Genomic DNA, 27,476 nt, shown 5'->3' with positions numbered 1-27,476 from the left:
CTGTGTGAGCTTGGGCAGGTCACTCCTCTGTGGTCAATCTTGCCTCCTGTAAAATAAAAATATTGGTAATGCTGCCTCCCGAGGAGGTGGTAAATCTGCAAGGGAAAGTGCTACATCATTCATTCCTTGTGTGTTTCAGGTCTCAGCAGCTTGAAAAACCATTCGCTGGCCAGGAAGATGCTTTGGACGGTGAGCTGACCAGTGCTCCAGATAGCAACGCCAACCCCGAAGCCCACCTGCCCTCCATTTGCCTCAAGCAGGTGTTCCCCAAGTACGCAAAGCAGTTCAACTACCTGCGCCTGGTGGACAGAATGGCAAATTTGTTTATCCGGTTCCTGGGAATCAAGGGGACAATGAAGTTGGGACCAACAGGCTTTCGTACCTTTATAAGGTCAGTGAGAACACCCCCTCTGGCTTGGGCTTTGGGCAGGGTGGAGTCCAATCTCACATCTGGCTGGTTGGCTCTCCTTGACTGCGCTTGGGAGAGTCTGTGGTGCTGGGTCAGTACCCCATTGGAGCTTGGATCAGCCTAGTGGCTGGCACACGGTAGACTCTCATTTGTTGAGTGAATTAATGAATATGATGGATGTGACAGCATTCACAACCTTATGTTCATGATTAAAAAGCAATTCTGTGCCCACCTTGAGCTGAGTCCAGAAAACGCATATTAATAATCACCCCTTGGAGTCAAGCAGACCTCGTGCCTCTTAACCAGGCTTCTCCCAGTGGTGCACGGCTGTGTGCTTGGCGTTCATGAAGCCACAACAGAGAAGCAAAGCACATCTTTCCAAAGTGTCAGTTTCAGGAGGGAAAAGTTAAATAATTCAGCTGATAAATATTTTAATACATTTTTTCTAATATAAAAATAACATGGCTATGTTATAGAGTATAATGCAAAATTTGCATGAAGTTTAAAGATAAAACATGAGATAAAGAAATCATATCTTTGCTGCAGCCTGCAAAGTAAGCAATTGCCACTTGTTTTCCTGAGATTACACATTAATTTCCCTCTGCCCTGTGGAGCACTTTGGGGCAATACAGCAGCATTTACTAGCTTCAAGGGAAAGAAACCCTAGGGCACCCCTAAACCTCAATGACTTCATCCTGACAAAAGAGGATGAAGCTGTCTGTGGCCTACAATAGTGTGTGTAAGATTAGTTAAGATTCCATAGAACCATCTAGCATGTGGTAACTGATCAATAAATGTCAGTTTCTTCCTGCAAGGTTAAAAGAATTTCATGAAATTTTATGTATATTTATATAGATATGTATGAGCTTACACAGAGTCTTGATCAAAGAAGCGTCCCGCTAAGTATGTATTAAACTGATAACCCTGGATCCCTTTAACAAACAGAATCGGCTATGCTAGGGAGTTGCTCCTTAGCAATTAACTGTAGCCTGTACACCCCGAGGAGCATGTCTGCTAGCACTCAATGTTGCTGTTGTTTTTCTCATCACTGATGTTAATATTTTTGTCTTGCACCTCAAAGTCACACTTTCTACAGTTTTATTCACTAATATAATTAGAAGTCTTGAGTGGGAAACCACTTTTGTCAAGTTTGTTTCCAAAGAAATTTTATAAATTCTAACTCTAGCCCTCTGCTATTCCTGATAGGATGGTAAACAGAAGTATTGGCAGGAATTTTGCCGTTTCGGTACACCTGAAGTAGTAGTTTTGCATGCTGACTTTGAGAAGGGATTTGTGTTAGTTTCAGGAGGTAGGGCTGGGAGAGGGGAGAGAAGCCCAGTGGAGAGAGGACAGGCTTTTGAGATCAAACAGGCCTGGCTTCAGAGCCAAGTATCACACGTTACTTAATAGCTGTGTGGCTTTGGGCAAATTCCTTATCTTCTCTGCACTCAGTTGTCTCATCTGCAAAATGGGAACAATTGTTCCTGCCTTACAGGGTTGTTATGAGGTTGGGATAATTTATCATAAAGCAGCTGGCCTGATGCTTAGTTCATGGGAGCTGCTTGTTTAGTCGGAGTCTTGTGCTTATTATTTCCATCAGGCAGTGGGAAGTTTCGAAAAAGTCAATAGGCACATGTTATTATTTGCGCTGAGAAGACTGCCTGACATGATACCCTCTGACTCACTTAGGAATTACATTTGGCTTTCAGAAATAGGTAACCAGCTACAAATAGCTTAAATAGTAATTTTCTTTCATACAACAGGAGCTTTTGCAGTGGGGGTTCTGGAGCTGGTGAGTGACTCCACAGCCATTCAGCTTGATCGCAGTCATTGAGTCACAGTATGATCCGTGTTCCACTTTCTGTCTTTCTGCTCATCCATCCTAAATGTGTACTTCCACTTCAGGGTTGTCTTATAGTCACAAGAGGGCTGCTCAAAGCCCAACCATCATGGTTGATTTCCAGGCAGAAAGGGGAAGAAGAGGAGGAAGAAAACAGGCCTCCACAGATGAATTCGATCCCTTTAAAAGGCTTTTCTGGAAGCTGTATTCGGTGACTTCCCCTTCCATCTTACTGGCTGCCAACATCTGCATGGGAAGCTGGGAAACAGAATTGTTATAACTATGTGTAGTGCTGTCCCATTATAGTGTAAAAGAGAAGTAAGGTAACAGATAGGTAGGCGGGCTCTGCCCCTTTGTGATTCCTGGACCTTGTAACATGAGGAAATAGCTTAGTGACAGAGGCCTCAGGTCATGAGGGCACTTAGGGCACTGTGGAAGTATTTTGGGACCCTGGAGAATGATGAGATTGAGCAAGCTGGGGTGCTTCTCTCAGCATAAGGGCACAGACCTTCCGAGCAAAGGCAGAAGCTTTCTTGGCCCTCCCCAGCCTCTGTGCCATCACACGGAAGACTCAATTCAAGATCACAGAGCATGAGGGCTTGGCTTCATGGGGATGACATCTTGGGAGTTGCAGGGAACCCTGGTCCTGTGAGATCTGTTCTATCTCAACCTTACGTTATAAAGGATTATGTCTGGTTTGACCTAACAACTGTTCCTGAGCACCTGGTAGCCATGGGACATTCGAAGGCAAATAAAGGGACCCTGCCTGCCCTCAAAGGGCTGCCAGTCTAACAGACAGCATGCAATGAACACACAATTAAATGCAATGTTTTGGCAGAGTCACAGGGCGGTTGCTCATGGACTCCCCAGCGGGGCAGCATTTGGTATGCTACAAGTACAGAATGCAAGAGGTTTTGCCTCCCTGGTGGAATCAAGGCAGGCCCCCGAGAGGAGGCAGGGTTTGGACTGGTAGAAGCAGGATTTTTCCAGGCAGCAGGGAGAGCCTGAGAATGGATGGCACGTATAGCCCAAATTTAGAAGTTAGAAAGGTTTATCATCTAGGTTAAATTGCTAGTAGAGATGGAAATGCTTCCTTTTTACTCCTAATAAAGTCCTACCCGAACTCAAGAGAGAAGGAGAGATTTGAAAAATTACTTATGGTAAGAATCACCATCTCACTTGCCTACAGGTTAGGCAGGAAGCATCAGCTATCACAGAGGGCTGGGCAGAAAAGGTCAGGGAGGGAGGCAGGCTGTGGCAAGCCGGAGAGCACATCCCCATCTAAAGGAAGGCGTTGCTGGGCTCACATCACCAGAGCTTTTGATTTTTCCATCCTAAATATCTATGTAAGACCTCAATACATATCTATAAATGTTGGCAATTTGAAAAATAATTTTAAACACTATGGATTCAATGAAAGCATGACTGCCCATCAACACCATTGGTGCGTGACCTCTGGTACAAGAGGAGGTACCTATTAAGAGGACTGCTATGACTCTTGAAAAGAAAGAAAGAATTGACAATGGTTCTAGCCAAGAAGATTCCTAACATGCTCTCAGACTGGAACCGGGCGAGGTCAAAAATATTGCCATACATCTGTCTCCGTGTGATAGGCTTTATGATTTTCCACCCTTTTGCTCTCTATAATTAAGGGCATTTGCATGAAAACCTGGGTTTTGTGACCTTAGAGACTATTAAGTTCCTGCAGCCATCATTCCCAATCAGTGAGTGGCCAAGCTCAATTAGGGAGCCATGGTGACTGACCATGACACTGAGACCCACGTCTTCAAGTGGGGACCAGGCAGCCAGGGCTCAGACTGAGCCCTCTCCCTGCTCCCTCCCCTCCCAACAAATGCATGTAGTAATTAAAAAGGCAAAAAGAAATGGAGAAAGCATTACACAATCCTTAATAGATTGTTTTTTTTTTTTTTTTGAAATGGATGAAGGGTATGCTGAAGCTCTAGAGATGGGACATGACTTGCCCAAGGTCACACAGCCGGAATTCACGTCTAGTCCTTCCTTGGAAGACAGAGTAGTGGGTTTGAGAGCTGTAGGGAGGTGGAGATGGAGTCTCACTCTATTGCCCAGGCTGGAGTGCAGTAGTGTGATCTTGGCTCACTGCAATCTTTGCCTCCAAGGTTTAAGCAATTCTCCTGCCTCGGCCTCCTGAGTAGCTGGGACTACAGGCGTGCACCAGGATGTCTGGCTAATTTTTGTATTTTTAGTAGAGATGGGGTTTCCCCATATTGTTCAGGCTGATCTTGAACTCCTGACCTCAGGTGATCCACCACCTCAGCCTCCCAAAGCGCTGGAATTACAGGCGTAAACCACTGTGCCCAGGCAGATTTTTCTTTTTCAAATGTGCCAAAAAATCCTAACAGCAACCTAATCATAAAAGATGATATTCTCCGCCTTTAGATTTCTCTGAGTATGTTCAGTCTTGCCAGCTAAATTTAATAGCACACACTTTCTCTTGGTAACAACACTTCTCTCTCTTCCTTCTACTTTGGTTTAAAATTTTGCTTCATTATGAATTAATAATATTTATGCCATATGTTAAATCGAACCAAGTGCCCTTCTCAGGAGCACTTTGAAAAAGACATATTGGCTGGCGAGATATACACTCCTCAGTGCTCCCACGCAAATGGCAGAAGCTGAACTTGCTTTTCATCTGTTCTACCCACTCTCTCTCTCCAAGTTCCTTGAAAAGAACTAGAGGGAAGAAAATAATAAACACTCCAATCGAATTTATTTCCAGTGTCCATCTCTTATAATGTGCTGCATAGATCAGCAGTTTTCGGAGTGAATTATGCTAATGCCAGTCTGGCCATCTTCTATTTTTCCTTTTCACCAAGAAATGAGAAATAATGAACTGTTCTTCTCTCGTCTAGACTTAACTCTCCCTCACCAGCTTTTCGTGTCACTTCCTCAGGAGGCACATAATAGTAGCGCATATTACCATGAATTAAGTGCCCCTTTTCTTTCTTTTTTAACATTTTATTTTATAATAATTGCTTGGGTGTGAAGCCATCTTTTTCCCCGAGAACTAGACATGATCTGATTGACTCTTTAGCTTGACAGCTTTCTTGGAGGGAGATGCATTTTTGTCATTCTCCTTCCACTGGATTTCTGATTGGCGGGGCATCTATGTAATTCACGAAGGGAAATTTTTACAAATGTATCCCACATCAGAATTTGACATCAGTTTGCATATGCTACATTTTTCATGATGGCAGCCCAGAAATTAAGCAGTTTGCCAAACCAGCTTTATTTCTAGGAAATGCAGCCACTTTTCTATACCACGAGCATTTGCTTCCTGTGAGGTTCTCCCACTGGGTGGCTTCCGATCCTGGGTCTCCTGAATGAGGGAAAGGTTTTTCTTCCTTTTCCCTTTCCCCTTCCACTCCCTTTTATCACAAGGAGATATTAACATGCTTCATAAAGGGTAGCTGCAGGGGTTTTAGTCTCTGAGAGGCAACATGGTGTGTTAGAATGTTCTAGAATAGGAGCGTAAGAGGCCTAGCTTCCCCTTCTGTCATTAACTCCTCAGTGATTTGATAATCTCCCCCACTTCTGTGATGATCCCTTTCCAGCAATATTGCATGCTTTGGATATAAATGGCCTTTCGAAGCCATACATTTTAAACCGGAGTAGTCTTCTTGCCACTCCTCTGCCAAATGTTTATGTAGTATGGTTTTAAAAAAATAAATATTGATCATTTGTTAGCTTTCATGTTATAGAACCCTTTCCAGAAAAATAAAAATAAAAAAAGAAGAAGCTTCTTTTCTGAACAGAGAAGGAGGAACACAAAAGAAATTCTATAAATAGGATTTTATGGAGTGGAAAAAGTTGGTTCCTAAATTTCCCATGAGATGTCAGTAGTTGTTAAGAGGAAATGAGAATGATCATTTCAAATCTTTCTATACTTGGACTCCTAATGAACTTAAATGATTTGTGAGTCGCTCCCATCATATGTGCCCAAATTCCTTTGATTCTGGAAAAAAAAAGCCCATACTATTTCTTGAAACTGGTTCTGCATCAGAGAGGAAGGATGGGAACTGCCATTTGCCACTTCCCCATGTGTGCCAGGCACTGAGCTAGTCCTTGAAAGAGCCTTGTATGGTGAGTGGCCTCATTCTCATTGTATAAATCTTTCCTAATGTCAATGTAGACAGCCTCCATGACTTACAAAGGTCATACAGCAAAGCCAAGATCAAACTCATGTGCATTTGACTCCAAAGCTAGTCTTTTCCATGCACATTTCTAACCCATCCTTTCCTAGAAACTTTTCTGGCTTCTCATGGTACCCTATTTCTTGGACTTTTCTTCCACTAAAGAATTTATCGGTCATTTGATGAACTGCATCCCCAGGCATAAGGGAAAACTGTTCTCAATGATTAGGAGCCACCAAGGATTCACATTTTTACCCCAGACTCTGAGATCACGTACAGTCTCTGAGAGGGGTATCCAAGGCCCATTCAGCTCTTCACTGCTGTGGGAGCTCAGAATACTGCCTCCACAGAGAGGGCACAAATACATTCACATTGAGTGGATAGATGGGATGAAAAATTCATTCCAAAGTCTTGATATCTTGATTGTTGAAGTCATTCATTTCCTGTTTGAGTTTATTGAGAATGTTTGGTAACCACAGGGCAAATCCAAGTGCCCTGGGACTCTCAGCCCAAGCCCCATATCCCAAAACTTGCAACAGGAGTGCTTTAGAGGCCCCAACCCTACTGGTCCCTGGCCTGAGACCTGGTTTCTTGATTCTTGAATTCCTCCTGCAACCCTGGACTGGGCCACCTCCCCACAGCTCCCAAACCCACTGCTCCACCTTCCAAGGAAGAACTAGATGTGAATTCCAGCCATGTGATCTTGGGCAAGTCACGTCCCATCTCTTGAGCCTCAGCATACCCTTCATCAAAATGGGACTAGGAATACCACCTTTAAAGAATGGTTAAAATCCAGAGAGCTAATGAGCATATAGATGGTGCCCAAGAAATGCCTACAGTATCAAAATTCTTCAAAGGCATTTGCATTTCCTGCCTACCACAGCCAGCATGGATCCCTCCTCTGTCCCAGTAGCAGACGTTGCAGTCAACTCTATTTGCAGGCATCGCTAAGGAGAAAGAGTTACCTTGGAAAGGGAATAAATGGAGAATTTCTTTGGTAAATTACGGCTCCTGCTAAAGGTTTGACACTTCTATTTTCTGCCTGTCAGAAAAAAAAAATAACTATATACCAGTGGTCAGTTTGGTTCCCCTTTTAATACTCCATTAACCCACAGAGCAAGCCAGGCAGTGCTTCCTCCTGTCTTGTGGAAGAGCAGGTAGCCTAGAGGACACTGATATGATAATTAGAGGACACTGTGGCCATTCCTAATGAAGCCTTGTAAATTAGCAATGCAGGCTGCTGGAATACCTTGGGAGAGACTGGGACATCATGCCCCACAGAACCCACTAGGTAGCCGTCTTGGTGACAAGTGACATGAAAATCTCGGCGTCCATTGACAAGTGGTTACTGGGGCTCAATAACTGTGTGGTGATGTGCTTTGAAGTCTGCTGCCGTGACTTGTGATTGAAATATGGAGCAGGAGCCCAGGAGGAAGCAGGATGTGCATTGATGGCCTGGGATATACAGGCAGGAAGAAAGGAAGGGAGGAGGGAGGAGGGAGGAAGGGGGTGAGAAAGTGTGCTGGCATACAAGGAGCACCAGCCTTGTCTGGGCACCATGCGGGGCACACGCCCAGCCACCATCATTAGGGGTGTGCTTGGGTTTGGAGAGGGGCCTCTGATGCCCAAATCCTGCTTGCCCATCAACCCCTCCCCTGTCTGGTCCCTAACAGAGCTATTCACACAGGGGATAATGACAAATGGGAAATCAAAGAGCCACTTCATCATTAGCTGAGGCAGTGGATGTGGATTCATTTGAAAAGTTGAAAGCAGCATTGAATGTAGTTCAGCCAACCTGACAGCTGGCCCAGAGGCCTGGCTTTCAGGATTCCCTGGACAAATCCAGCCCAGGGCAGGGGTGCACCCGGACAAGCCAAGGACTGCTTCCAGTCTGAACAGAGAGCCCAAGCCCTGTACGCAGACATTCCGGCTGGTGCATTCCATTTCTCCAGAATGGGCAGGGTCACTCACTGAGAGTTTCACTCTAGGCAGCCTCTGGGGTGGGATGGCTCTAGCTCTAGAAGAAGAAAAGGGAAAAGGGGGAGAGAGTTGGGGAAGGGAACTCACAATTGCTGTGGACCTACCAGGCGACAAGCACCATGCTGTGTTCTTGGCATGTACTCATTGCCCCAGAAATCTTGTGGGCAGGTATTATCATTTTCATTTTGGAGCCCAAGAAATAAAAGCATGGAAGTTGTAAGTAAATTCCACACAGTCACACAGCTAGAAAACGTGCCAGTCAGGATTTAAATCCTCATCTGTCTGGTGCCTAAATCATGCTCTTTTCAGCATACAAGGCTGCTCTCCCCTTCACATGTCCAGACCAAAAAAAGGCTGGAGAGGGGTAGGAGGATTCTAAACACCCCTGCTGTGGCCTGGACAGGGAGTCCCAATGCTGACATCAGACTGAAAACCTGGTTGGTGACTGTGGCCTCCCTGCTCCTAAGCAAGCAGAATATCTGAAGCTCAGAGGCCTGCCCCCCTCATCCTCCTGTCATTTCCAGGTGACTCCCCTAAAGTCAGGAACAAGGAACCTCCCCAGCGATGCCACGTCAGCCCACACAGAGGAGCGAGGACCCAGCCTGAGCTGTTCTGCTCTATAAATCTTGGGCTTAGTGTGGCTGATCTGGGGCTTATGTAGAATCTTCTGGTGACAGATTAAGATGGGTAAAGTACAGAAGCCTTGACCCCTTGTCCATAGATTTGTCCTCAGGGACTCATCTGGTGAGCCTTTCCAGGGGGAATTGCTCCTGGACAGCAGTGATGGCTTCAGCCTGTACTGGTAACATGCCGTCATCCTTGGGTCATCTGAGCATGACACTGTCAGCCACCTGGACACTGGCTGGAGAGGGCAGCGCTGAAGGCCCAGCTTTCCCTCCCCCTCCTGGTGACTGAGAGATGGGAAGATGAGGACACGGGCATGGGGGTATTTCTTGTGTGGAGTTCATTCCCATTTGGAGCAGGCAGGGACCCACATTGCCATGTAAGGTCAGGCTGATACACAATGACTGTAATAAAGACCACCTGTTTTATAGGTGAGGAGACCAAGATTCAAGAAGGTGAAATAGTTTAACCAGGGCCATGCAGCTTCCAAGTGGCAGAGCCAGGCTACAACTCAAGACTTGCCCTCCTGGCTAGGCGCGGTGGCTCACACCTGTAATCCCAGCATTTTGGGAGGCTGAGGCAGGCGGATCAACTGAGGTCAGGAGTTTGAGTCCAGCCTGGCCAAGATGGAGAAACCCTGTCTCTACTAAAAATACAAAAATTAGCCAGGCATGGTGGTGGTGCCTATAATTCCAGCTATTCAGGAGAGCTGCTTGAACCTGAGACGTGGAGGTGGCAGTGAGCCAAGATTACACCACTGCACTCCAGCCTGGATAACAGAGCAAGACTCTATGCCAAAAAAAAAGACTTGCTTTCCTAAAGTTCTTGCTCTTTCCAGCCCATTAGACCCCTAACTAACCAAATAGCTGAACTTACAGGAACGCAAGGGTCTAACCTTGCTTACATCACCAGCCTTCTCTCCCACCGCTCTGTGCCAGACACCCTCCAGTAGTTCCAGCTGTAGTAAGGGAGGACATTCTAGACCCGGAACACAATCCAAGCAAAGACAATGTCTTAGTCTGTTCAGGCTGCTAGAACAAAAATGCCACAGCCTAGGTGGCTTAAACAACAACTTATTTCTCATGGTTCTGGAGGCTGGGAAGACCAAGATCAAGGTGCTGGTAGATCTGGTGTCTGGTGAGGACCCACATCCTGGTTTGAAGACAGCCACCTTCCTCTATGTTCACATGGTGGAGAGCAGAGAGGAGGCAAGCTCTCTAGTCTCTCTTCCTAGAAGAGCGCTATTCCCATTCCCAAGGGCGCCACCGTCATGACCTAATCACCTGTCAGAGGCCCCACCTCCTAATGCCGTCACATAGGAGGGATAGGATTTCAAACTACGGATTTGGGGATGATAAACAATCAGTCCCTAACAGGAATGGAGGAGAGATGGACAGAACAGGCTTCAGGCTGGCAGTGACATGTCACTTCCCATTGTTGGCAGGAACTGCAAACTCAGCAGCAGCAGCCTGTCCATGGCCGCTGTGGACATCCTCTACATTGACATCACACGGAGGTGGAACTCCATGACCCTGGACCAGCGGGACTCAGGTACCTGACAAATTCCTCTGCCATGGCCTGTGGGGTCCTGACAGGTGTGGGTGGCACATTTTCTATTCTTTCTTGTCAAGGGTCCAGATAGGGTGCAGATGGGGGAAGAAGATGATCCCATCAGATCAAGACATCATCCCAGGGATTGAGCTGAATTTAAATCCTGGAGCACTGTCTGCTTCCAAATTCTCGTGCTACCACTAGCCATTCCTTGCCTTTGCTTAAGGTTCAGATTCCATCCATACGGGGAATGCTCAGTTATTCTTTCATTCGTTCACCCTTCACACACATTTCCTGAGCATATGCTGGGCCCAGCTCTGGGTGGACTGGAGGGTGTAGTGCTTGGTTCTCATCCCGAAGGAACTCTATAGCATTGGGAGGCAGATGAGAAAATGATGCCAGGTAGTAGGATGCTGGCTGGGATGGAGAGCAGCTCAGAGAAGCTATCCAGGAACCCAGCAGAGGAGCTCCTCATCCAGGGCGGACCAAGGAAGACTTCACAAGAAGGGTGTGTGGCATCAGATGGTGAACAGGGCTGGCACAGACACTCTGGCAGGGCTATTACCTGGCCTTAGCATGACGCAGGAGAGGCTGTTGAGCTTTACACCATACCAAGCACCCCAGACAGGGAGGAGCAAAAAGGGATGTGACAAGGGCTAGAGATGAGGTTACAGGAGCTGTCGAAGCCTTGAATGCCACACAAGAAAATTTGATCTTGATCCTTTAGGTTCTGTGGTAAAGCATTCTGTGAGAAGAACCCACCTTTAAGTAGATGAGTTTCCAAACTTTTTCCTCACAGAGGGTGTTTCTCTCTCTCTCTCTCTCTTTTTTTTTTTTTTTTTTTGATGGAGTTTCGCTCTGTTGCCCAGGCTGGAGTGGTGCAACGGTGTGATCTCGGCTCACTGCAACCTCTGCCTCCCAGGTTCAAGCAATTATCGTAACTCAGCCTTCCAAGTAGCTGGGATTACAGGTGCGAGCCACCATGCCCGGCTAATATTATATTTTTTTAGTAGAGACAGGATTTCACCATGTTGGCCAGGCTGGTCTTGAACTACTGAACTCAAGTGATCTGCCTGCCTCGGCCTCCCAAAGTGCTGCGATTATAGGCATGAGCCACTGCATCCAGCCCAGAGGGTATTTTTCTAAAACCAATTATAAAAAGCACAACTGACATTTGTACAGCTCATCACCAAACCCCAAGGTCCTTTCATGCATATTTCCTCATTAAATGTCCCCATGAATCAGTGCAGTAGGCATTATGAGTCTCATTTCCCAGACGAGTAAACTCCAGCTCAGGTGACAGAGATCACACATGAACTGTGAGGCCACAGCACCCTGACACCCATGCCACATCCTCTTCTGGCTGCCTCCCTGCAAAAGGGGAGGCACCGGGTCATGAGGGGTGGGCAGCTTGCTCCTGTGAGTTGGTGGAGACAACATGAAGTCATTTGGGAGATCCAGATTAGAATTGATTATGCCATTTCCTGCCCCTGTCAGCTTGAAAAGCTATTCCACCTCCTAATCTCCAGTTCCTCATCTGTAAAATGGCACCAACAATCCCTGTTCTCCAGGGTTGTGCTGAGGTCTTTGGAGTCTTTGCTGATAGCGCGGGGCAGTTTATCTTATTAGTGGACACCCCTTGAGGAGAATCCTGGGGGCAACCTGTCTGGCACCTGCTGCACCCCTAGCCAATCCTGCCCTACACCCATGTAGGCCAGAAACTTCCCAACCACAGCGACACAGCAGGTCCTTCCTGCAGGGCACTGGTGCTCAGGCACCATTTGCAGCTTGGCTTCCTATTTAGTAATGATGCTCCCGGCTGCCAGTTCTTGGCCCTTATATGCAAAGCGCTCTGCAGGCACTTTACATATGCAGCACCAGCTAGAATTCTCCTAGAGGTAGATATGATTAGCTCCATTGTTCAGAGGAGGAAACTGAGGCCCCGAGAGGCATGGCTGGTGGATAAGGTTCAAACACCAACCCTCCTGAGCCTCTTCAGGTTGCCTTCTCCCCCTAACTGGTCCTAGAGTGAGACCACCACCAAGCTCCCTGCAGCTCCCCTTTCTTTAAGTCAAAATCAAAACCCAGGAAATACCAGCAGTCATTGACTCAACAAGGTGAGTGCTTCTGTGGCATCTCTGCAGTTGGCAGCTCCCTTATAGCCCTCCCTGGCAACAAGGAGAGGCATGAGATGGAGCGTCTTCGTTTTCAGGACAAGTAGGCAGATTAATTATCATTTCGAGGGCTGAGGGTGCTCACGTGACAATGGAGCGGCGGCACTTTCTGCTGACGCCTTTAGAAAGCGAAGTGTTTGCTCTGTGAGCTGAATGTGGGGAGTCATCCAGGATCCTGTGGAGGGGGCCAGATGAGGGGGTGGGGGTGGCTGTGGAATTATTAAATATTGAAATTGATCAGGAGTAGCAGCGGGAAGCTATTTCTCATGTTTTATTGCTGCAAACTAGCATTACCATCTGGCCCATTGTTAATTCTGAGTAGTTTTTCATGTTTTGTTTGCCTCTTAAATTGCTCCTGGTAAGCAGAATCCACAGGGGCTGTCCGAAGTTCAAGCTCTGGTGAGGTTTTCTGGGGTCTGCCAGGGTCTCTGCATTCTGCTGACCAAGCTATGGAAATGAGAAACATACTTATTTTTAGCACATACTGATAAGCAAATTCAGGGCTGGGATCTCCCAGGCCTTTCGCCAGACCTCAGTCCCTGACTAGGTAGAGTGGTCATCACCAGTAGTAACAGCATTTTGAGATTACTTCATGTGTGCACATATCACTGCAGATTCTCACGCTCAGCTTTCAGGGTGAGCAACAGCACCAGCTTACAGATGATTACCCCGAGGTTCCAAGAGCAAAAGTGACTTGTCTTAACTCCCACAGCCAGAGAGTAGCAAAGGAAGGCAAGATTTGAACTCAAGCCTCCTACCCCCCACGCAGGGTGCTGTTCCCCCATCCAGGGCTACACCAAACACTTCTTGTTCAGTGATGCAGAGGGGGCGGGGCTCGTGATGCAGGAGTCAGAGAAGATGGCAGCAGCAGGAGGCACTCACAGAGCCTGCTGGGAGGATAGAACTGGAGCAGAGAGGGTTCCTGTCCAACCACCAGTCTCTCCTTCCTCCATCCTCGGAGTTTTCATCACTCCTGGAAGGAGTAACAGGGCCTGAAGTCTAGGAAGTGGGCCTGGGCATGAAAGCCAGGCATGGGAAGCCTTTTGTGCCCATGGTCTCAGGAGCCACTGCTGGTGCCAGCCAGGGCCCAGTTTTTGCCTCCTTCCCAAGGCTGGTCCAAGCCCCTGATTCTCAAGGAGAGGGGCATCTGGAGACAGCCACCTTCTTAGGACCACTCAGGAAGCTACTGAGTAGCAAAAGATGAAGTCTGTGGTTGAGTGGTCATTCTTCCTTTTGCCGAGTGTCAGCAGAAAGGCCAGAGGGTCTTCTTTTCTTCCCTCCATGGTGTGGAGCCAAGCGGTTCTCAGGCTCTCAGATCCAGTTAGGTACTGGCTGAAGGCATGGATGTTATGCTGAGGGAGACGACTTTCCCCATCTGTGACTCCTGGGGGGCAGAAAAGAAAGAAACCTGTGAAGAATGGTAGAGCCCAGGTTCTCATTGCTCAGAGAACACGTACTCATTCATTCATTCATCCACTCAACTAACAGCTCATGAATGTGTTACCAGGTATTGGGCCCTGCAGAGATATAAAGATAAATTATGTACAGATCCTACCCTCTTAAGGAAAAAAGAGAGACCATTTACTGAACATTTATATGGGACAGAAATAAAAAATGCTTGCTGTGAATTATCTCATTTGCTTCTCACACAGTCCTGTGAGATAAGCATTGTTATTCCCATTCAACAGATGAAAAACCTGAGCCTCAAAGAGGTAAAATTACACAGACATGACAAGTGTAACAGTGGGGGCCAGTAGCAGTGGCTCATGCCTATAATCCCAGCACTTTGGGAGGCTGAGATGGGAGGACTGCTTGGGGCTAGGAGTTCAAGACTAGCCTGGGCAATGTAGCAAGAAGACCCCATCTCTACACAAAATTTAAAAATTCATCAGGCATGATGGCACTTGCCTATAGTCCCAGCTACTTGGGAAGCCAAGGTAGGAGGATTGCCTGCACCCCTGAGTTCAAAGCTGCAGTGAGCTACAATGGTGCCACTGCACTCCAGCCTGGGTGACAGAAAGAGATCCTGCCTCTAAAGAAAACATTACAATGGGGACCCTATTATTTGAATAAAAACCAATCTAACTTCAGAGCCTACTTCCCTTTCCATTATACCCAGTCTCTCAGTCACAAATGAATATGACAGACCGTTGACAGTTGCAGTAGTATACGACCAGAGCTATCGTGGGGGAAGCAACAGAGGAGCATTGCTGTGAGGGTTAAGAGAGAATGCATACAAGCCATGTAGGATGCTGTGACCCAGAAAAGCCACCCACTGTGCGTCTGTATCCTCGAGGGCCTAGCACATGGCCTGGAATGTGTAGAGCATCTTGCCCAGTGCCCAGTGAGTGTTTGATGAGTGGACAAATGCAAAAATAAAAGATGCCCTGTGTCCTCAAAGCAGGGAGTCCTGAGTGTGAGAACCATAGCTTAGAGTAGAGGTGGTCTCTTTGACAGGGTCTCCCTCCCCTCCTCTGAATGCCCAGTTGGACTGGATCATCACTCATACCCAGTGCCTGCTGTGTTAAAGTGCTAAAGCGTCTTCTCCTCTCCTGAAGCCAGTCAGGCCTTCCTTCTGCCCTAATAAGACTGTGCTGCCCACTGAAGGGGTTAACCAGATCCCTGATGCTTGAGACTTCTATGAACAAAAATAGCATGCAAAAGAGGACCTTGTTATTGAAATGGAGAAGAAAAAATGGTGCTTCAAATAATTAGGCAGGTAAAAAAATCAAAACTAGTGAGAAAAAGCATGCACATTATGAAATCTAAACCTCAAATAATCCTTTTAAATAAGTTTGCTTTTGATTGTTTGTTTTGTGCTTTATTAGACCTCAGGTACGTAGAATGAGATTAACCATCACCCTTGGTTCATGAGACATTTCCATCACGATCCATGTGTAGCCTACTTTTATTTAGTTAGCTTTTTAAATTAGCTATTTTTAATAATGGAATAGACATCTACAAACTCACCGCTCACAACAAAGGCTAGGACTTGACAATGACCTATATCTAATATGTGGCTCTCCCCACCTAAGGAACTCTCTATCTGCACCCTGGGTTCACCATTCCCTAAATGGGCTCAACTTCACCTCTGTCAGAATGTCAATGACTATTCTAGAGCTTGATGGAATTTATTAACATGTAGCTTACGCTCTCTGGCATGCCAATGTAATTGTCATTTAAAAAGAAAGAAAGAAAGAAGGAGAGAAAGAAAGGAAGAAAAAGAAAGAAAGAAAGAAAGGAAAGAGAGAAAGAAAAGAAAGAAAGAAAGGAAAGAAAGAAGAAAGAGAGAAAGAGAAAGAAAGAAAGAAAGAAAGAAAAAAAGAAAGAAAGAAAGAAAGGAAAAGGATTTTAATTTCCAACTCTAGAATTTCCAGCAGGACACAGAACTCTAAATGAGAGTGTTATCAGCAAAACCAGGATGTTGTAGCCCTCAAGTAGCCCTCTTGTTGCCCAGAATGAAATAAAGAAACAAATTTGTCAGTATGCATTTATTTCATGTAAATTATACTCACGAGCTCCTTCTTATCATGGAGACTTTGCCCTCAGTTCTTTCCAGAGTGGAATTTCACATCTCCGTGGTAAGAGATGAGTAGAGAATCAAGATTAGGCAATTAAAGACAAAATCACTGGTGTCAGCTGTGAGAGTCAAACATTTTACTTGCAAAGGTAATATTTGAGGTGGGCAACCAGGCATCCTGTCCATCTAACAAAAGACCAACATCTGGAGGCTTCTGAACTTTGTTTACTTCGAAGCCAGATGTTTTTGCTATTTTAAGAGGTAAGCTAAAGATTCCTCTCAGTAACCAAAGGGAACATGAGAGCAAAGGAAGAAAAAACTGACTGCGGCGACTTCCCCACCTCCCCTTCCCATGAGAACTCAAACACCACACACCCCTTTCTTGGAGAGGGAAATCTAAGAGTGGCATTGTTTAATGTCTGACATATGCTGAGTACTCTTTGACCAAAATAAGAAACATTTCTTCCACTGCTTGATGAGCTACATGCCCACCTCTGGGGGGCTGCCTTGGTTTGACTTGCTATGTACCCAAAGCCACAGGCTTCAGAATCAGACAAACTGGGTTTTCAATCTGCTCTTGGTCACTTGCTAGCTATATGACCTCAAGCAAGTTAGGTAACTTCCTCCAAGCCTCAAGTTCATCATGTGTAAAGTGGAGATAATAATGGTGCCTGCCTCATGGAAACACTGGGATGGATGAAATGAAACATAACATGGAAAGCACTCAGGGTCCTGTCTGCCCATGGAAAATGCTCAGGAAGCAGGGCTGCCCCTAGTATGATCCCAATCCTTCTATGCACTCCTTTCTCAAAAAGTGCTTCCGGGGCACCTACCCCTGCCAGCTGCTTTGCAGGTGCTGGCAACAGAGATGGAAGAAAGCCCTGCCTCACAGCCAGATGAGAGGGTTTGGATGTGGCCACAATAGACTCCCTTGCTGGCCAACAGAGTGCCAGGCCCTCCTTATTCCACCCTGGTGACAGTGGGGATGGTGAGGCTGGTGAAGGCAGAGGAAAGGCGGTGCTGGCAGCCTCAGCCATAACTATGGGAAGCCAGAGCCCTGCCTCTTCTAATCACTTGCAGACCTGTGCTGGCTCTGAGCTACCTGCAGTCACTAGTCTCACAGTTCCAACCCCAGGGGAGAGCATTGGCGCATTTGAGGGCCTTGAGAGCTGGACCTCTGTCTGCTCTGAGTCCCCACACTCATCACTAGCCTCATACTCACTCCAGCCAGAGTGGTCTGCCCCCTTGGGCCCCCACCTCTGCAGGAACCCCCTCTTGTTGCTCACCACCACCCAGTCCCCCTTCCTCACAGAGCCTCCCCCAGTGCTCGGGCTGGGCCCAGCACCCTCTCACCTGCTCCACAGCACCCAGCGCTGCCCTTGACCACAGCACACATGGAATACTGTGAATGAGCCTGGACATCTGCCCCTGACGTGAGGCCAACATCCAGGAAGCAGAGCTGTTCCCGCCTGCATGAGGCCAAGCACTGAGCCTGGCAACTAGCAGGTGCTCTGCAAACACAGGTCCCAGGGACCAGGGCTCAGCAACCTGCTGATCCCGTGGTTTCTGAGCCTCATAACCATCTCTCACTGAATTTCCTCAGTCACTGACTGCAAGTCTTCTGACGCCTCTGCTCCATTGGCTGGAGTGAGCCCCAGCTGAAATGTATTTGGTTAAAGAATCACTGAAATATTGAAGAGTATTTTTATTTGGAATGTTGAGGGCAGCCTCCCTTATACATAAACATGCTTGCCCCCTCCCTCTGAAATACAGGAGGCCACGGATAAGTAGGCCAGTTTCACGCAGTGGCTCATTTGAGGTGTCTGGCACGAACGATGTTCTCCAGCCTTGAAATTATCTCACAGTCAGATGGGCCTCTCTGGATGTGTGCCCTACATGCTTACAAAATAGTTGGCATCAGAATTATTTTTAATAAAAGCAAGTGAGCCAGCAGAAATGCCAGATCCACCTCCCCCTCGCTCACCCAGACCCTGATCTCCGAGCCCTGCTAAAGCCACTTCTCCCCCAGTAGTGCCACCCGGCAAGGTGTGGTCACACCCGCTGCCCCTTTGTCAGGCGAGCGCCTGTCCTTCCTCATCCTCAGTCACCTCGAGGGTGGAGAGAATACGACCTCTCCCTATCATCTGGCCTCATCCCTCAAAAACAGACAAAGCGGGGAAAGCTGAATTCTTTTGGATGTAGGCCTCCCCTCTCCCCACACTTGTTGCTCACCATCCTCAGATCTTTCAGGAATAGCAGCCACAGCATCCAGTGTTGTGCAGAAAGCCAGCAGCTGAGTCAGACAGACTGGGTTTCTATACTCTGCTACCTGCCATCGGGAAGCCCTAAGAAGGGGCACTGCACCTCTGGGAGCCTCAGCCTCCTTTGAAACGGGGCCAATGACATCTACCTTGGGGCACTGTCAGGATTTAGTGATGAAGTACGCGCCCGGCCAAAACGGTAGCTCTTTTTCTGTGTTAGCCACCACCATCCTTCCTGGTGGGTGTAGGTGTTATAGACTACAACCCGTTTCCAAACCCACTTGTCCACACCGTGCACACACTCCCAGTGAGCTTACCACAATCCTATCTATGAGGAGGAAACCAAGACTCAGAGGGCTAGAAACAGATCGACAGGCAGGCAGGGGCGCAACAGGAGCTGCGCCCCAGTCTCAGTCCTGGGCTGTCTTGCACAGTGACAACAGTCACAGGCATATGAAAATGTGAGCCCCGTGCCGGCCCTCAGATGCTCCCAGGCCTGAGAATTGGGCAGAGCTGTGTTTAGTAGGACGGTCTGGCCCCTAGTCTTGGCTCAGTCTGGTGTTAACAACAACAGCATGTCCAGAGAGCTCTTGGGCTGTGAGGGTTTCCTCTGACACCCCTCTCATCTGTTCTTCCCCAGACTGGAAGTCAGTAGAATGTTTGTACACACTTTACTGTTGCAAAACATGACACCCAACCCTCCCAACTGCCCTGAGGGAAGGAATTTCTCTTATCCCAGATTTAGAGCTGTGGGAATAAGGATGGGGAAGTTAGGGGCCATCTCCAATGGCCCCTGCAGTGCTCAGGCTGAGACCCAGGTCTCCTGACTTTCTCCTAGTGCCACTGCCAGTGACTGACACCAACACCAGCTACATTTATCAAGCAGATAACACAGGTCAGGTGCTCTAAAAACCTTTTTAAAAAAATTAATAGGCTTAATGTTTTTAGAACACACAGTTACAGAAAAATTGAGCAGATAGCATGGAATTCCCATACACTCCCCCAACCCCATGCACACACTTTCCTTACAACACCATCTTGCATTATTGTGCTGTTATAATTAATGGGAAAACCTTGGAATATTATGACCAACTCAAGTCTGTAGTTTGCATTAAGGTTCACCCTGCGTTGTACAGGATCTGATAAATGCATAGTGTCACATATCCACCATTACAGTATCATACAGAATAGTTTCACTGCCCTAAAAACTCCCTGTGCTCCTCCTGTTCAGTCCTCCCCACTGAGCCCCTGATCTTTACTCTCTCTAGTTTAGCCTTTTTCAGAAAGTCACGTTGCTGGAATCATAAAGTGTCTAGCCTTTTCAGACAGGCCCTTTTCACTTAGCAACTTGCATTTAAGGTTTCTCCATGCCTTTTTATGGCTTGCTAGTTCATTTCTTTTTATCTCCGAATAATAGTCCATTGAATGGATATGCCACAGTTTGTTCATCTATTCACTTAGGTACAAGGTGTACTCAGATGCACCTTGGTTGCTTCCAGTTTTTGGCAATCATGATTAAAGCTGCTATAAACATTCGTGTGTGGGTTTTGTGTGGACATAAGTTTGTAAGACGATTGGGCAAATACCCAAGGATGTGACAATTGGATCGTACGGTGCAATGGTTAATTTCAGGTGTCTACTTGACTGGAATAAGGAATACCTAGAGAACTGGGAAAGCATTAGTTCTGGGTGTGTCTGTGAGAGTGTTTCCATAGGAGATTGGTGTGTGAGTTGGTGAACTTGATGGGGAAGATTCACTCTAATGTGAGTGGGCACCATCCAATCAGCTGGGGGCCCAAATAGAACAAAAAAGGCAAAGATGACTCTCTTTCTCTGTCTCTCTTGTCCCCCACCTCTCCACTCCTCTGCCGCCACTCCCTCCTGGAGCTGGGACACTCTTCTTCTCCCGTCCTTGAACATCAGAACTCCAGGTTCTCTGGTCTTTGGACTCTAGGACTTACACCAGGTCCTCCCCTCACCCCCACTCCCCCAACCTCAGCGTCTTAGGCCTTAGGCCTGGCACTGAGAGTCACACCATTGGCATCCTTGGTTCTGAGGCTTTTAGACTTGGACTCAGCCACACCACTGGTTTCCTAGGGTCTCCACTTTAAAGATGGCCTATCGTGTGTGGAACTTCTCAGCCCTGAGTCAACTCCCCTGATAAATCCCCTCTCACATATTCATATCTATTAATATCTGTCTCTGTATCTATATCTTTATCTATTTATCTCTCTCTCTCTCTCTCTCTCATATATATATATATATATATGCAGTGAGTCTTCCATATCCATGCATCCTACATATGCAGATTCAAACCAGCCATGGATTGATAGTTTCTTTAAGAAAAATAAAAAAATATATAACAATTAAAAAATACAAAGTAAAATAACCGTATAACAGTTACATAACATTTACTTGTCTTAGGTATTATAAGTAATAATCTAGAGATAATTTAAATTATACAGCAGGATATGCATAGGTTATATGCAAATACTGCACCATTTTATATAAGGAACTTGAGCATCTGCAGAATTCGATATCAGTGAGGGTACCTGGAACTGATCTCCTGTGGATGCTGAGGGATACCAAACTGTCTTCCAAAGTAGTACCATTTTGCATTCCTACAAATAATGAATCAGAGTTACTTTTGCCCCACATCCTTGACAACACTTAGTACACTCAGTTTTTTGGATTTAGCCATTTTGATAGGTATGTAGTGCCACCTCATTGTTTTATATTGCAATTCCCTAAAGACATTTGATGTTGAGTATCTTTTCATGTGCTTATTTGCCACCTGTATATCTTATTTGATGAGGTGTCTGTTCAGACCTTTTGCTCATTTTTTAATTGTTGAGTTTTAAGCATTATTTGTATATTTTGAAGATAAGTTCTTCATCAGATATATATTTTGCAAATACTTTTCTCCCAGTCTTTGGCTTGTCTCACTTTCTTAACGATGTATTTTCAGAGGAGAACTTTTTAATTTTAATGAAGTTCAACTTAACAGTTTTTTTCTTTCATGGATCTTGCTCTTGGTGTTGTGTCTAAAATTTAATAGCCAAACCCAAAGTCATCTAGATTTTCTCCAATATTATCATCTAGAAGTTTTGTAGTTTTGTATTTTACACTTAGGCCTGGGATCCATTTTGAGTTCATTTTTGTGAAAGGTGTAAGGTCTGTGTTTAGATTATCTTATTTATTTATTTGTTTGTTTTACTTATCAGTGCACAATTGTGCCAGCACAGTTTGTTGAAAAGACTAACCTCCCTGCATTGAATTGCATTTACTCATTTGTCAAAGACCAGTTGACTATATTTATAAGGGCCTACCAAGACTCTGTATTCCATTCCATTAGTCTAGTTCCTATTCTTTTACTAATATCATACTGTTTTGATTACTAGAGCTTTATAGTAAATTTTGGAATTGGGTAGTGTCAGTCCTCTGACTTTATTCTTTTTCTTCTTCAGTGATATGTTTACCATTCTGGCCTTTTGTCTTTTCATATAAGTTGTAGAATTAGTTTGTCAATATCCACAAAATAACTTGCTGGGATTTTCATTTGGATTGTGTTGAATCAAGTCAGAAAAAACAATAGTGATCTTCCTATTCATGAACATGAAGTAGCTCTTCATTTATTTAGATCTTCTTTTATTTATTTCATCTAACTTTTGTAGTTTTCCTTATATAGATCTTGGACATATTCTGTTAGATTTATACCTAAATGTGATAATGTAAATGGTGTTATGTTTTTAATTTCAAATTCCAACTGCTCGTTGCTAATATATTAAAAATTTGACTTTCCTATAATAACCTTGTATCCTTCAACCATGCTACAGTCCTTTGTTACTTCAGGAGATTTCCTTGTCAATTCACTGGGATTTTCTACATTGACAATCCATTGAACAAAGACAGTTTTATTTCTTCCTTCCAAATCTCTATACCTTTCTTTCATTTCCTTTTCTTGTCTTATCACATTAGCTATGACTTCCAGTATAATGCTGGACAGGAGAGGTGAGGGGGGGCTTTTTGTTTCTGATGTTAAGAGGAAAGCATCTAGTTTATTTCCATTAATCTATAGGATTTTGTAGATATTGCTTTATCAAGTTGATGAAGTAATTGCATTGGTTATGGTATATGATTCCTTTTTTTTTAAATTTTTTTCCCCTTAGCAATAGGCTCTTGCTCTGTTGCCCAGGCTGGAGTGCAGTGGCACAATCTTGGCTCTCTGTAGCTTCAGAGTCCTGGGCTTATCCTTCTGCCTTAGCCTTCTGAGTGGCTAGGGCTACAGGTGTGTGCCACCACGCCTGGCTAATTTATATTTTAAAATTTTTTTGTAGAGTCAGGGTCTCGCTGGCTTGCCCAGGCTAGTTTCGAACTCCTGAACTCAAACAATCCTCCTCCCTTGGCCTCTTAAAGTGTTGGAATTACATTGGTGCCCAGCCTGTGATTCAATTTGCTGATATTTCATTGAGGGTTTTTTTTTTTTTGAGATGGAGTTTCACTCTTGTTGCCCAGGCTGGAGTGCAATGACATGATCTCGGCTCACTGCAACCTCCACCTCCTGGGTTCAGGCAATTCTCCTGCCTCAGCCTCCTGAGTAGTTGGGATTACAGGCACGCGCCACCATGCCCAGCTAATTTTTTGTATTTTTAGTAAAGACGGGGTTTCCCCATGTTGACCAGGATGGTCTCGAATTCTTGACCTCGTGATCCACCCGCCTTGGCCTCCCAAAGTGCTGGGATTATAGGCGTGAGGAGGGTTTTTATATCTATGCTCAAGAGAGATATTGGTTTGTAGTTTTTCTTTCTGGTAATGTCATCTGGTTTAGGTATTAGGGTAATGCTGTTACCTCACAGAATGAGTTAGGAAGTTTTTTCTCTGCTTCTATATTCTGGAAGAGATTGCAAAGAATTTGTATCATTTATTTCTTAAATGTTTGTTAGAACTCACCAATGGACCTATCTGGCATGGTGCTTTCTTTTTTGAAAATTTATTGATTATTCTCTTTAATAGATAAAGGCCTATTCAAATTATCTGTTTTTTCTTGTGTGAGTTTTCATAAATTGTTCCTTTCAAGAAATTGGTCTATTTCATTTAATCAAATTTGTAGACATAGACTTATTCACAATATTTCTTTATTTTCTTTTTAATATCCATGGGATCAGTAGTGATAGTGATGATCCCTCTTTGATTTCTGATATTAGTAATTTGTAATTGCTAATTAGTAATCTAAGAATCTTTTCTCTTTCTCTGTTGTTGCTTTTTTGGTTTGCTTTTATTTGTTTGCTTGTTTTTGGTTAGCCAGGCTAGAAATTTTTCAATTTTATTGATCTTTTCAAAGAACCAGCTTTCAGTTTCATAGAATTTCTCTATTGATTTCTTCCTATTTTAATTCATAAATTTGTGTTCTAATTTTTATTATTTCTTTCTATCTTTTTAATTTGTATTAAATTTGCTTTTATCCTAGTTTCCTAAAATGGAAGCTTAGTTTATTGATTTTAGATCTTTCTTCTTGTCTAATCTATTGCTATAAATTGTTCTTCTAGGCACTAATATCACTGCATCCCACAATTTCAATAAGTTACATATTTTAATTTTCACCTAGTTTAAAATTTTTTTTGAGACAGAGTTTTACTCTTGTTGCCTAGGCTGGAGTGCAATGGCATGATCTTGGCTCACCACAACCTTTGCCTCCTGGATTCAAGTGATTCTTCTGCCTCAGCCTTCTGGGTAGCTGGAATTACTGGCATGCACCACCATTTCCAGCTAATTTTGTATTTTTAGTAGAGATGGGGTTTCTCCACAATGGTCAGGCTGGTCTCAAACTCCTGACCTCAGGTGATCCACCTGCCTTGGCCTCTCCCAAAGTGCTGGGATTATAGGCATGAGCCACTGCACCTGACCTAAAATATTTTCAAATTTCTCTTGAGATTTTTTTTGGAACTGTATGTTGTTTAGACATGTGCTACTTATTCTCTAAATATCTGGGGACTTTCAACCATCTTTCTGTTACTGATTTTTAGTTTAATTCTATTGTGGACTGAGAGAATACTTTGTATGATTTCTATTCTTTTAAATTTATTTAAAAAGGTCTGTTTTATGGTCTAGGATGTAGTTTGTCTTGGTGAATATTTCATGTGAACTGAGAAGAATGTATTTTCTACTCTTGTTGGATAAAGTATTATATACATGTCAATTAGATATAGTTGATTGATGGTGCTGCTAAGTTCAACTGTACCCTTACCAATTTTATGCCTGCTGGATCTGTCAATTACTGATAGAGGAGTGTCAAAGTCTCCAACTATAATAGTGGATTCATCTATTTTTCTTTGCAGTTCTATCAGTTTTATCTCACATATTTTGACAGTCTATTGTTGGGTGCATACATGCTAAGGATTGTTATGTCTCCTTGGAGAATTGTCCCCTTTATCATTATTACCCACCTTTATCCCTGATAATTTTCCTTGTTCTTCAATCTGCTTTGTCTGAAATTAACATAGCTACTGTAATTTTCTTTTAGTTAGGGTATCATGATATATCTTTCTCCATCCCTTTTACTTTTTTATCTATTTCTTTTTGTTGTTATGTTAAATGTATATTTCTTTTCATCTTTAAACTGTGTTTCAGTTAGATCTTGTTTTTTATCCTCTCAACAGTCTCCGTCCTTTAATTTACTTAAACCATTCACATTTAAAGTAACTATTGATATAGTTGGATTGATACCTTTCATGTTTGTAACAGCTTTCTATTCATTGACTTGTTCTTTGTTTCTGTTTTTACTTCTTTTTCTACCTTTTCCGGTTTTAATAGAGAATTTTGTATAATTTTATTTTCTCTCTTAGCATAGCAATTATACTATTTTCTTAAAATAGTCATTATCTTAGAGTTTGCAATTAGTTTCCAGCTACAAAGTCCATTTTCAAGTAACACTATACCACTTCACAGATAGTGCAGGTACCTTATAACAGAGAACTTCCGATTTCTCTTTTCCATGCCTTAAAACATTGCTGTCATTCATTTCACTTATCCCCAAGCTATAATCACCCAATATTTTGTTGCTATTAATTACTTTGAACAATTACCTATTAGATCAGTTAAAACTAAGAAAAAACATTTTATTTTATCTTCCATTATTTATTCTCTAATGATCTTCCTTTCTTTATGTAGATCTGAGTCTCTGGCCTGTATCATTTTCCTTCTCTCTGAAAAATTTCTTTTAAGACTTCTTACAAAGCAAGTCTACTGGCAAGAGATCCCTTCAGTTTTCATTTGTCTGAGAGTGTATTTTTCCTTCATTTTTGAAAGGTAATTTCACTGCATACAGAATTCTAGGTTGGTGGGGTTTCTTTTTTCAATACTTTAAGTATTTTACTTCACTCTCTCCTTGCTTCCATGGTTTTAGGTGAGACGGCTGGTATAATTCTTGCCCTTAATGCTGTATAGGTAAGATATTGTTTTTCCTCTCTGGCTTCTTTCAAGATTTTCTCTTTGTCTCTGGTTTTCTACAATTTAAATATACTATTCCCTAGGTGTAGCTTTTTGTTATTTGTCCTGTGTGGTTTTCTGTGAGCTTCAGGTTCTGTGGTTTTGGTGTCTGTCTATAATTTTGGAAAATTATCAAATATTACTACTTCAAATATCTTCTGCTCCCTTCATTCTTCTCTTTCAGATATTCTTGTAACATATATTGTGTACCTTTTGTCATGGTCCTACTGTTCCTGTATATTCTTTTTTTTTTCAGTATTCTTTTTCTTTAACTAATTGTTTCAGTTTCGGGCATTTCTATTAACATATCTTCAAACTCACTGATTCTTTCTTTGACTGTATCCAATCTGCTGATGGGCCCATTGAGAGCCTTCTTCATTTCTGTTATGATGTTTTTTATTTCTAGCAGTTCTTTTAGATTCTTAGAGTTTCCATCTTCTCTGTACATTTTCCATCTGTTCTTGAATGTTCCCTACTTTTCCCATCAAAGACGTTAACATATTAATCATTATTTTGTATTCTTCATTGGATAATTCCAATATCTGTGTCATACCTGAGTTTGTTTCTCATGCTTGCTTTGTCTCTTCACACTGTGTATTTTCCTGCCTTTTCGCAGATCTTGTAATGTTTTGTTGAAAGCCAGCCATGAAGTATCTGATAATAGGAACTGAGGTAATCAGGCTTTCAGTGTGAGGTTTTATATTTATCTTGCTAGGAGCTGGGCTGTGTTTAATATATGCTGTAGTCATAGGTGCCAGAGGCTTCCGTTTCCTCCAATTGTTTTTTATTTCTCCCCCATTGCCTTTGGAGTTCCCTAAAAACTCCTTAAATTGAGTCTTTTCCTTGGATCTCCCTCAGTTGTAATCCTCTGTTGTTACACTGGAGTGAGCCCTGTTGATGTGGTGACAAGGTGCTGGGCAGAGAAAGCATTTTGTAATCTTGAGATTAAATCCATTCTTAGCGGGCTGTGACTTTCAGAAGTGTTTCTTGGCCCCCTTTTTTTCTCCCTTTATGTGTGAATGCTAGAAAGGCTAGAAAGGCTAGAGTTGTCTAATTGCCCTTCCCCTAGGTCAGATCAGCCTCCACTAAAGTAGTTTCTGGCTGGGTGTAGTGGCTTACACCAAGTAATCTCAGTACTTTAGAAGGCTGAGGCAGGAAGATCATGTGAGTTTAGAAGTTCGAGACCAGCTTACGCCACACAGCGAGACCCCTGTCTCTACAAAAAATTTAAAAAATAGCCAGGTCACACGCCTGGTGTCACACGCTTGTAGTCTCAGCTATTTAGGAGGTGGGAGGTTGACAGGCTACTTCGGAGGCTGAGGTGGGAGGTTGGCTTGAGCCCAGGAGGTCAAGGCTGCAGCGAGCTGTGGTTCCTCCACTGCACTCCAGCCTTAGTGACAGAGCAAGACCCTGTCTTTAATAATAATGATAGTAGCAAAAAATAAGTAAGTAATAGTTTC

General features: G+C 44.1%; 1 protein-coding gene across 7 annotated transcripts in view; it reads left to right on the top strand.

Moving 5' to 3' along the window:
- TTLL11 (tubulin tyrosine ligase like 11) overlaps positions 1–27,476 on the top strand; it is a 273,689-nt gene that overhangs the window by 219,246 nt on the left and 26,967 nt on the right. For 6 of the 7 annotated variants that reach the window (XM_078375581.1, XM_054236534.2, XM_003732039.6 and 3 more), the window contains 2 exons: positions 140–391; positions 10,470–10,576. In XM_078375581.1, coding sequence (XP_078231707.1) covers positions 140–391; positions 10,470–10,576 — 359 coding nt within the window. The remainder of the gene's footprint in view (positions 1–139; positions 392–10,469; positions 10,577–27,476) is intronic. The other variant, XM_035256455.3, reaches the window with a different exon arrangement.

The sequence above is a fragment of the Callithrix jacchus genome, chromosome 1 (assembly GCF_049354715.1).
Source record: "Callithrix jacchus isolate 240 chromosome 1, calJac240_pri, whole genome shotgun sequence".
Classification (NCBI taxonomy): domain Eukaryota; kingdom Metazoa; phylum Chordata; class Mammalia; order Primates; family Cebidae; genus Callithrix; species Callithrix jacchus.
This window is presented reverse-complemented; position numbering and strand designations above follow the sequence as displayed.